The sequence below is a fragment of the Oratosquilla oratoria genome, chromosome 42, assembly GCF_046742065.1.
Source record: "Oratosquilla oratoria isolate Oo_2021 chromosome 42, ASM4674206v1, whole genome shotgun sequence".
Taxonomy (NCBI): Eukaryota; Metazoa; Arthropoda; class Malacostraca; order Stomatopoda; family Squillidae; genus Oratosquilla; species Oratosquilla oratoria.
Window position 1 is genome coordinate 9,621,700 of NC_134818.1, and position 12,670 is coordinate 9,634,369.

The window sequence follows — 12,670 nt, forward strand, 5'->3', positions numbered from 1 at the left end:
GGTCACCGAATCTCATTAAAGACATTGACAGACTGGAAAAAGTACAACGGCGAGCCACAAAACTGATTCCAAATATCAAAAATAAATCATACGAAAATCGACTTAAGCACATGAATCTGTTTTCCCTAAAAAAGCGTAGACTCAGAGGTGACTTGATACAGGTCTTTAAGATTTTAAAGGGAATTGACAACATCAAAAGTGACCAAATTTTCACATAGAATGAGAATCAGACAAGAAACAATGGTCTCAAACTGTCCGGAAATAGATTCAATTTGGAAGTAGGTAGAAACAACTTTGCCAACCGTGTAGTTAATGAATGGAATAAACTTCCTGCACAGGTAGTGCAATGTAGTTCAGTTCGAAGCTTTAAGAATCATTTAGATAAATACCTAAGTAAGATGCTGTAATTATTATAATTTATGTTATATTATTTGTTTTTGTTGTTATAATTTGTCTGTCTGATTTTCATTTATTATTAGTTATATGTCAATTTATTATCAATTACTATTTACCTGTTTGTTTGTTATTCAACTATACCAATGCATTTATTTATGTATTTTAATTGTTATTTACATTGTTATAGTTTTAATTTATTATTAATATGATTTTTTTTTTTTTTTTTTTTTTTTTTTTTTTTTTTTTTCATCCGACCTAGATATGGATCAAAAGGTCTCCTGTCGGCATGCTTTGCCTTTGCCTTTGTAATATATATAACATATATATAATATATATACATATATATTTACATATATATATTATATATAATATATATATATATTATATATATATGTATATATATAATATATATATTATATATACATATATATATATATATTATATATAATATATATATATATTATATATATATAATATATATATATATATATATATATATATATACACACATATATATATATATGATATATATATATATATATACACATATATATATAATGATATATATATATATATATATATATATATGTATATATATGATATATATATATATATATATATATATATATATAGTATATATAATATATAATATATATATAATATATAATATATATGTATATATATGATATATATATATATATATATATATATTATATATATATATATATATATGTATATAATATATATATATATAATGATATATATATGATATATATATATATATATGTGTATATATATATATATATATATATATATATATATATATATATATATATATATATATATATATATATATATCATATGGAATACTGCGCTTAGTAATGCACGACATGACGTCATAACGATTTCCATGAAAATTTACCTGTCAATTGTTCTCGTCTGCCTTGCCATAGCAACATAGAGCTTCGCCAAAACAATTGCAGATTCAGACAAAGCTATTGGAGCCCATATTTATTCTAAATGCAGAGGTTGGTTCAGTTTCATTATAATCAAATTTAATGAAATATTTGTTTATGATAAAATCGAACTAACATGTATGTGTAGCTGAATCATAGGAAGGGATTCAAAGCATTTTTTTTTTACAAGTTTATGGAATGTACATATACTTTTTAAACAATTGAAAGAAATGTAACATTGAGGTACATACAAAAATAAAGAATATATAAATGTTGTAACAACACTTCGTTAATTTCAGGTGAACTAAAACCAACCAGGTAATATAGGGTATTTTTCATGCATGGCAGGGAAGCAATACAGCGAGTGATATCAAACAGGTTTAAAGCTGTGCAACGTTGTAAATGACAATTCTGATAAGTACTGCATAACTACACACCATCTGACAAGACTTTCGGCTCAGAAATAAAGCATGACTGCCAGATGCAAGAAAAGTGACAGCTTCTCGGAGGATGTGAGGGATGAAGATAAAGAACATGGAAAAGGTGAAGAGCACATTTTGCAAGCCCATAGTGGTATAATCATGGCTCTGTTTTGTTCTGTTTTTCTCTCGGTGACTTTTCTGTTCGTAAGATTGGTGAAAGACATCAGCCCCATGGAATTTGGTTTGCTAAGATTTATAGGAACCTTGCTACCGTCCCTGCCGATTATGGTAAGTGCAGCATCTGGCAAGGCTAGTCTGGTACCTTCTAGGCACTCTTGGATGCTTTTGTTATTACACGGTTGCTTAGGTACTGCTGGGGTTCTCCTGTACTTCAATGCATTTCGGTACCTCCCACTGGCCGATGTATGTGTTATTGGCATGGCATCTCCTGTTGTTGTGGTGTTCCTCGCTTGGGCAATTTACAGGGAGCCTTTAAAACGCTTTAACATTTTCCTTGTCCTCACCACCATCATAGGGATGTTTTTAATAAGCCATCCGTATTATGTCTCCCAAAACAAACCAAATACAAATATGTACTACTGTGGTTTAGGATCGGCGATTGCGGGTGTTTTCGCTCAGGGTATGGCTATGATCATCCTACGTAGACTCAGAGAAGTTCACTTCTCAGTGACTTTGACCATTTTCTCCTTGATAGGTGTGGTGGTCACAACTATCACGACTTTGGTGTGGATTCCGCAAGCTTGCATGCCACAGTGTGGTAATGAGCGGTACATTTTTCTTGTAGTAGGAGGCCTCAGTTTCGGAGGTCAACTCCTACTCACTCGATCCCTGCAGCGAGAGTATGCAGGACCTATAGCCCTGGTAAGAACCGTTGATATACTTTTGGCGTACATGTGGCAGATTGCATTCCAGCATAACCTCCCTTCCGTTCTCAGCATCTTCGGAGGGATATTCATTATGCTGTCTGTGGTACTTTTGGCAATACAGAAATGGCTTATGACACTCCCTGAAGATTCTCCTTTGAGAAGATCACTTGGAATTGTAACCCTTTGAAAAAAATAAAATAAAATGGCTCGTGTTTCCAGCGCGGAGACAAAACTGGCGGTTATATCAGGTAGCATCTGCCAAAGCACTAAGAGAAGCGTTTTCGACAGAGATATTATGGGAATAAGAACTTTCTTGTAAATAATTTTCATTATTCGAACTTGCCAGTGACGATCTAGAAAAATGTAATTTGCACGAACTTCTGTACTGGGTGGCACATTTTTATTTCGTTTAGTTTTTTTTTCTTCATAATTTTATTAATTTCCAAGACACCTCCTTAGGGGTGAAGGAACTTTAGGTTAGCCAACTTCTTTAATATATTGTACTATTTATTTAATTGTGACAGTGTCATCTCCGTTGTAAATTATCATAAATAAAATGGCAAAGGCATGGTTGTTATTGGAAGGTAATTTTTTTTACATATTTTATCCATGTATCATTTCTTGGTGATTCTACATTACACACTTCCCAGATGATGTGCATGCGACACTAGTAACTGTTCATAGAGTAAATATGACTTTTTCTTTATCACGTGGGCTACACTAGTATGGTTACTTGGAAATAAGGATATAGACTAAGTTGGAACCGTACATGAATTTAAAGCTAGGTAAAATAACTGGAGAATAGTTGACGGGATCTCTCGAGCGTTGCTCCTTTCTTGTATATTGCACTAAAGTAAATGCAGTTAGGTAAGTACAAACACATACTGTATAGTAGTGTTTTTGTGGCTAAAGGAAGTAAATGAAAATGACAGAAAATATCTCTTGGTCATGGGACCAAACAGAAGAGGATCATATATATATATATATATATATATATATATATATATATATATATATATATATATATATATATATATATATATATATATATATATATATATATGCTAATAAGAACACGGGTACGTGTGTTCACTCATGCAAAGTAGACCACTTGCTTCGTTAGTTTTTTTTTCCAAGTGGTCTGCATTGCATATATATATATATATATATATATATATATATGTATATATGTGTATATATATATGTGTGTATATATATATATGTGTATACCCGTCTGGGGTATTGGCTGCTTGTTATTGTGGCAAAGTAGCATGCAGTCGATACTTTAGGGTCTATATGGGGCGCCCCTACGGACCAGAGCCACACATCATTTTGTCTATGATAGAAGAAAACTCTGTTCATAGAGAAATGATGACACTTTTATACTACGACTGTCCCTCCGTTATGCTGTCCCCCAACACCTTGTTGCTGTCCTGTACCATTTCTCTGAGTATTCTCTTTCTGTGATGGGGGAATTCCCTGTGGTGGGGGAAAAGAATACTGCCACCAAGTACTCCCACTTGGATCGTAAGAGGCGAGAAGAAAGGGACGGGGATTGGGACTAGGCATCCTTCTCCCTGTAGCCCCACGGGGCATATCTCCTAAAAATAAAAGTGAAGGCATAAGGGGTGCTGGAGGGCCTCGGACCAGCACCCTAAGGTTTGGGTCTTTTAATGTGCGTGGATGTGGTACAGATGAGAGTAAAAGGGAAGAGATAGGTAGTATGTTTGTGAGAAGAAAGATGGATGTGTTGGCTTTGAGTGAAACTAAGTTGAAAGGGAAGGGTGAGTGTAAGTTTGCGAGTGTAAGTAGGAGGTTATCAGGAGTGAAGAGAGGGCGAGGGAGGGAAGGGGTGGCTATTCTAGTGAGGAGATAGGTAAACAGGTAGTGGAGTGGAAGGAGGTTTCCTCAAGGATAATGTGGATGAAGGTGAAACTGGGAAAGGAGATGTGGGTCTTTGTAAGTGCATATGGGCCTGGCAGTGAGAAGAGTGTAGAAGAAAGGGAGGCCTTTTGGATAGATTTAAATGAGTGCATAGAGGGTTTAGGAAGAAATGTCAATGTAATAGTACTGGGAGACCTTAATGCTAGGGTGGGAAATGGTCCAATCGATGGAGTGGTTGGGAAGTGTGGAGTTCCAGGAAAGAATCGTAGTGTAGAGTTGATGGTGGAAATGTGTCTAGAAAGAGAGTTGATGATAGCAAATACAGTGTTTCGGAAGAAAGTCAAGATAAGTACACATGGGAGAGGGTGGTGGAGGGAAGGGTGGTAGATAGAGCGCTAATGGATTATGATAGGAAGAGTTAAGGATGTACATGTGCTAAGGGGAGAGGGTGGGGTAATATCAGATAATTTTTTGGTGGAAGGTAAGTTGAGAGTGGAGGATAGATGGAGAAAGAGGAAAGGGACAAAAGGTAGGGAGGTTCTTAGAGTGAACTCCTTGAATGAAAAGGAGAAGGAGTACGGAAAGAAGCTGAAGGAGGAGTGGGAGGGAGTAAAGGATGGAGTAGAGATGGGTGTGGAGGAGGAATGGGGATGGTTCAAGGAGGGAGTCATAAAGTGTGCAAGGATGGTGTGTGGAACAAGAAGGACAGGGGGAAATAGGAGAAAGGGTAGTGAATGGTGGGATGAGGAAACAAAGAAGGTTGTAGAAGAGAAGAAGCGAGCATTCACAGATTGGTTACAAAAGAGGACGAGGGAGTCATATGAGAGGTACAAAGAAAAGAAAAGAGAAGTAAAGCAAAAGGTAAAGGTTGCAAAGAGGAGAGCAGATGGGAAATGGGGTGAGAGGATGACAGAAAATTTTGAAAGTAATAAAAAGATGTTTTGGAAAGAAATAAAGAGAGGAAGAGGAGGCGAATCAAGTAGGGAAGAAAAGGTAAAAGGTGCAGACGGAGAGATGATAATGGAAGAGATGGCAGTAAGGGGAAGATGGGCAGAATACTTTAGGGAGTTGCTAAATGTGAAGGAGGATAGGGAAGGAAAGATAGCTGCAGTGGGAAATGCGAAGAAAATGAGAGTGATGAGTGAGGAGAATGGAGGTGAAATAAGGAAGGATGAGGTGAGGGCAGTTGTTAAGATGATGAAAGCAGGTAAGCCACCTGGTCTGGATGGATGCCATGCAGAATGTCTGAAAAAGGGAGGTCAAGTGATGGTGGACTGGTTGGTGAGGTTATTTAATGTTTGGTGGAGAGAGGGTAGAGTACCGGAGGACTGGAGGAGTGCCTGTATAGTTCCTCTTTACAAGGGAAAAGGGGACAAGTGTGAATGTAGTAGTTTCAGAGGGATTAGCTTGTTAAGTGTAGTTGGGAAGGCTTATGGGAGGATCTTGATTGAGAGGATTAGGAGAGGAACAGAAGGAGTAATTGGTGAGGAAAAGTGTGGATTTAGGACAGGTAGAGGTTGTGTAGATCAGATCTTTGTGATAAGACAGATATGTGAGAAAGCTATAGGAAAGGGGAAGGATGTTTTTTGGGCTTTTATGGATCTGGAAAAGGCTTATGATAGGGTAGACAGAAAGGCACTGTGGGAGGTTATGCAGATTTATGGGATAGGAGGAAAGCTTTTGGGAGCTGTCAAGAGTTTTTATGAAAGTAGTAGAGCTTGTGTCAGGATTGGAAATGGAGAGAGTGAATGGTTTGAGGTAAAGGTGAGACTTCGTCAAGGATGCGTTATGTCGCCCTGGCTGTTCAACTTATACATGGATGGGGTGGTGCGAGAGGTGAATGCAAGGGTAGTGGGTCAGGGATTGGAGATGGTTAAAGAAAATGGAGAAAAGTGGGAGGTGAGCCAGCTGTTGTTTGCGGACGACACTGCGCTTGTGGCAGGGTCGGAGGAGGGATTGAGGAAGCTGGTGGCAGAGTTTGGGAGAGTATGTGATAGAAGAAAGCTAAAGATAAATGTGGGTAAAAGTAAGGTGATGAGATGTACAAGGGGTGAAAGTGGCAGTAGACTGGAAGTGAACATTAAGGGAGAGCGACTGGAGGAAGTGGATAGTTTTAGATACTTGGGTGCAAGTGTAGCAGGAAAAGGTGGAGTGAAGGTGGAGGTAGAATGTAGATTGAGAGAAGCGAGTAAATGCCTTGGTGGATTAAAGAGTGTAATGAGGAATAGACATTTAGGAATGGATGCGAAGAGGAGACTGTATGAAGGAGTGATTGTGCCAACAGCACTGTATGGGGCAGAAACGTGGAACATAAGAGAAGAAGAGAGAAGGAGTTTGAATGTGTTTGAGATGAGGTGTCTGAGAAGTATGGTGGGGGTTACTAGGCTGGATAGAGTGAGAAATGAGGAGGTGAGGAGGAGAACAGGGGTGAAAAAGGAGCTGGGAGATAGGGTTGATGAAAGAATATTGGGATGGTTTGGACACATGAAAAGAATGAGTGAAGAAAGACTAGTAAAAGAGGTATGGAAGGCAGATGTGGAGGGAGTGAACATGAGGGGACGTCCTAGGATGAGGTGGATGGATGGGGTGAAGGGGGCTTTGGGGAAGAGGGGAATGTCTGTTGAGGAAGGAAGGGAGAGGACGGAAGACAGAGGTGAGTGGAGAATGGTTGTATATGGATGATGTTGTGATTGCATGAGGAGGAATGGGCGGGGGGGGGGGTGAGGTAGTATGTGTAAGCAAAGTTTGACGCAGCCCGAAGGGATTTCTCCCCGTCCTCTCCTTATATGCAAGGGGGGACGGAGAGGGGGGGTCGCCGATTAAATGAAGCGGCCTTGCTGTGGATGTGCTGTGTCTTGCGACACTGCTTCTGACCCAGGGCGGTGGGCAAGGTGCAGGGATGACCCGTCATCCAGGAGGTGCTCAGATGAGAGGGAGGGTGGGAGGGGGTGTGTATTTAGGGATGAAATGGGTGGGAGTGTTTTTGTGCCTTTCCCTTTTTGGCTACCTCCCTTGAAAGGGGGAAAAAGCCTTGGTATATGTATGTATGTATATATATATATATATATATATATATATATATATATATATATATATATATATATATATATATATATATATATATATATATATATATATATATATAGCCAGCTAGCTTAGAATGCGATATAGTCCGAGCTAAACCACGAGGGAATTCAAAACTAGGTAGGTTAGAGAAAAATAGACAGGACCCAGTATGCGTAGCTCCCTCCACATTGCAGGTAATATGCACAGATATTATGAAAACGATTACAAATCCTGATCCAACCTAGATTAGAATACGTAAGTGATGTTGTTCCCCCCCTAGAAATATATATATATATATATATATATATATATATATATATATATATTTATATATATATATATATATATATATATATATATATATGTATATATTAGTGAATTTAGGGAGCAGGTTTTCATCGAGACATTTTCTATTACCTATCACAGAGTAAATATGACTTTTTCTTTATCACGTGGGCTACACTAATATGGGTCGTGATCTTTTTCTTAACACTTTCGATTCTTCTAAGTATTCCCTTAGAACTTGGTAAGTGATAAATAATATTTCCGATCGAGTCCATTGTGGATATGAAAACTAGAACATTACGACGTTTCGCCTATACCTTACGCATCTTCTGGTAAATTTTATTTTTAAAGCTACATACATGCTTATAAATACAAAAAATACAACAGATGGAATACTAGGAGAGATGGTGGTTCAAGAATGTTACCGGACTCGTCATCTTCGTTGCATGACGCGAGGTGCCCCTGTTCTGTTCTGTTAAATTTGAGAGTGAAGCTCCCACGGGCTTTCAATGTGAGCCCGTTTGGAGGATGATTTGATTTATGAGTGTGTGTGGGCCCAACCACAGACACTCATACACTCACAAGATGTGCATACGCATGTGATATACGTATGCACATCCCGGTGAATGCACCCTTCCTGATGTTAAGTGTAGTCAGTTAAGATGTGAAATTGGTGTAATAAATTGAAAAAAAGGGGGGGGTGATTCAATGTATGAGTGTGTGTGGCCTTGGCCACGCCCACTCATACATTCACTAGATGTGCATACCTATGCAATATACGTATGCACATCGCTGTGAATTCACCCTTCCGGACGGGCGGGGTGCCCTGAAAGTTCCAAATGTCCGCACATGTTTCGCTGGATGTTAATGTTTGGCATATGGTTTCTTATCAAAACTGCTTCCAGACATTTCAGTTTTCTTTTATCTTTGGTCTTTGAAATTATGACTGTGTTTTCGTTTAGTTGGTCTCGTGATATGAGAGTGTTATGTGTTTTTGTAATGTGATTTTTGATAGCGCCGTTTTGCATGTGAAATGTCAGCCTTTGTGATAATGTTTGCTTTGTGTGGCCTATGTACTCTTCGTTGCAAAGCACACCGTCTTTGTTAAGATTGCATGAGTACTTATACACAACGTGGTTTTGTTTTAATTTCTCTTTACTGGCAGTCATATTATTTTTCATAACAAGAGACGAAGTTCTAGGATTGCGGTAATAAATAATTATGTCTTTCAGTACTTTTTCATCTGTTTTATAAGCAGGGGACATTGTATTTTGGTTAAAGATGTTTAATTTATTCACCTTATTATCTACCTTGAAATCGTTGCTATTGGCTTTTTCCATATTAATTTTAATCTCTTTGGACAGCAAGTAGCAACTAATCAAGTAACAACCTCAGTTTTACAAGGCTCAAGAATTTGTATATTCAAGACTCAAAAATACCATTGAGCCAGAAGACAGAGGTAAATATATAATAAAGCGTAAAGCTCGTCAGATAAAGGTGAGAAGCATTGGTCGGTGATATCAACGTTGTTTTGCTGCTACACAGTATCATCTCCAGCCAGCAAAAGCTTATTAGAGTCATATTTAAGCACGAGGTAAACTCTAAACTTGCATATTACTGGTGATCCCGCAAAATATGGCAAGTAAACAGATCGACTCTGCCCCTGGTGGAGGTAGACGAAAAGTAAGTAAAACAACAACAGCTGAAACTTCGACAGAGGGAAGGAGTGATGATAATGCAAGTGATTGCTGTGTGAGATGCTGTACGCTGGTAAGAGATGATGATAAGGCACTGTTATGTGATATTTGTGTAACTTGGTATCATGCCAAATGCGAGAGGATACCTGATGAGGTTTATCGATTTATGGTAGAAGAAGAGGCAGGATCCCAGTTTACATGGCACTGTGTCTCCTGTAAGAAAGGGTGTGCAAAATTAAGATCACATATAGAGAAATTGGAGAAGATGCAAGCAGACTTAATCGAGAAACAAGATCTACTGCAGGAAGAGGTTAGGGAGATACGTGAAGCAGTTAAAATGAATAAAGATGATTTTAACAATGTTACTGGTAGAGTGGCAGTTCTGGGGGCTAAAGCAGTAGATACTATTGAACATATGGAAAAAGACAAGGAAACTCTGCTCACAAATGGTGAAAGCTGAAATCAGTATACTGGAAATGAGGGACTTAAGTACCAAAGAAGTAAATGTGGTACAAAGGGCAAGTGGGGGGAATTTGTCGGCATCTCAGAGTAAACAGGAGGTAATGGATATGACTACAGTTTTGCAAGAACTAAATAATATGAAAATGAGAGAAAACAACATAGTACATAAAAACATAAGAATAAAGGAGACTGCAAGAGACCATAAGGCCTACACTAGGCAGCTCCGTATCCATCACCACCTGTCATCCCCATCCATAAAGTTGTCTAATAGTTTCTTAAAACAACTGATAGTTTCAGCGCTTACTACATGGTTACTAAATTTATTCCATTAATCGACCACCCTATTAGTAAACCAATTCTTGCCTATTTCCTTCTTAAATCTAAATTTGTCCAGTTTATACCTATTACTGCGAGTCCTGCCCTGTTGTTTTATTATGATGGCCTTGTTTGCATCACCCTTGTTATAGCCATTGATCCACTTGAACACTTCTATTAGATCACCCCGCACTCTGCGTCTTTCCAGAGAGTGGTGTACAATGTCCAAGAAAGTAATTGAAATATGTTCCAGGAAAGAATTAATCATGACAGACATATTGTCAAAAAAATTCTGAATACATGTAAGGTTCGTGAGGATAAGATGGTAAAAGTGATTAGGCTTGGAAAAAGAGTAGCTGGTCGAGATCGCCCGATACTGACTGTACTGACTGACTCAGAAGCGAGAAATAATGTATTTAGAAACATAAAGGATTTGGGCAAGGACGACAACCTGAAGATTTTTAGGGTATCCTATGATTTAACCAGGAGAGAGAGAGAAATGGATAAAGAATTGTTGAAGAAGGCAAAAAACTTAACGGACCAGGGGGAGGGGAAGCATGTGGTCAGAGGCTCACCCTGAAACTGAAGGGTTGTCAAGGTGGAAGATCAGAGACCACGGCCAGAGTAGAAATCAGCCCAGGTATGTCATATGCTGGGAATGTAAATTATGTAAATAGAAAGTTTAGTGTTATATTTACAAATGTGGATGTATATACTTTTGATAAGATTTTAGAATTAAGGTCATTACTTGATACCTTAAGTGACAAGCCTAACATTATTGCCCTCTCTGAAGTTAAACCTAAGCACTTCAGATATCGAAGAGATCTTGAAGAATATAACATTGAAGGATACGAGATGGAAGAAATTAATGTCATGGGTAATGAAGGTAGAGGTCTCTTGATATACGTGAAAAGGGGCATCAAATATGGCAAAGTTGATCTGGTATCATGTTTCTGTGAATATTCTTAAGGGGAGGCTCCACAATAAAATAGGCAAAATATTTTCAAAAAATGTATTTTTTTTTTACGTGATTTATGCACCTTAAAGTAATATGAAACTATTGCGGTAGAATTTTTTTGCCAAAGCAGACATATACGACGGTTTAAAGGGCACAATGGCGTATCCCTTTAACTAGCGTATGGGGATTTAACACTTCCGTAGAAGGAATAAACGTTTCATTTTTTCTTGCTTTGACGTCTATTCCTTCAAGTCGAGTGCCGTATACTGGTCTACAAGGCTGCTAGACGTACGATTGTAGGATGAGTTGCTTATTGGCTTATTTATGAAGCAATCAGTTACCCTAATTGTGTGAATAAGTGAAGTGCTTTACTTTTTCCCTCCCAACATGTTCGTTCATATTCTCTCGCGCAAAGTTGTTACAAAGAAATTATATCAAAATGGATAGATTAAAAAACAAAAAGCTTACTGCAAAGCAGAAAATAAAGAAAATGATTGAGGTACGTAGAAAAAAGAAATTAGAAAAAATGGACATCGTGAGGCAACACGAACCGGAGGAGACCTCACTCCCCTCAACATCTGGTGAACTGATAAATCGTGACTACTTTTTCGACACTTTCTCGTAGTAAATTTAAACTTGAAAACATTCCTGTTGCTGATGTGCAACAGGGGAATGACAGAAATTATGTCATCATTGACAAAGACAACCTAATACAGTGGGTTCAAGAAATTGCTCGCTGTGTGGGAGGAAGATGCTTGTGAAAGAAGATAAGCAGATAGGGATGACAAGCTATTTTGAGGCGAAGTGTAATGTTTGTGGAACCAGAAAATCCCACCTCACAAAAAGAATATGAAAACTTACCTGAGAGAGGATGTAGTTGCGAAGATTCTACCCATTTACCAGAGAATTGCAACATCAGAACTATTAGAGAAGTGCAAGGGGGACACTCAAAACTCAAATGAATCTCTCCACAGTGTTATATGGAACGAACTTCCAAAAACTAAATTCTTCTCCTTACAAAGAATGATGTATGGTGTCTACAGGAGTGTCATCACATTTACCATGGGGCTATTGCACTTGCAACGGCAATGGAAGACTCTTCCTTGAAAGCTCGTCAACAGATAGACAGGAAGAGACTAAGAAGTTCAATAAGATCATCAGAGAAGAAGGAAGAGGAAAAGGAGAAGAAAATTAGAAAAATACAAGAGGAAGAAGAAAAGAGAGAAGCTGAAGGTAAAACATATGGCGCAGGAATAGCACCTGTGTAACCAGGTGTGCGTGCACAAGGCACCTGTTTGGTAAGTACCGTATTTTTCTGACTATAGCCCGCACCGTTATATGA

The 12,670-nt window shown here is 38.0% G+C and overlaps 1 protein-coding gene across 1 annotated transcript; it reads left to right on the top strand.

Moving 5' to 3' along the window:
* Positions 1–1,822: 1,822 nt before the first annotated feature.
* On the top strand, positions 1,823–2,848 carry LOC143021536 (solute carrier family 35 member G1-like). The gene has a single exon (XM_076179136.1). It carries the CDS (start codon positions 1,823–1,825, stop codon positions 2,846–2,848), a length of 1,026 nt encoding a protein of 341 aa, XP_076035251.1.
* Positions 2,849–12,670: the final 9,822 nt, after the last annotated feature.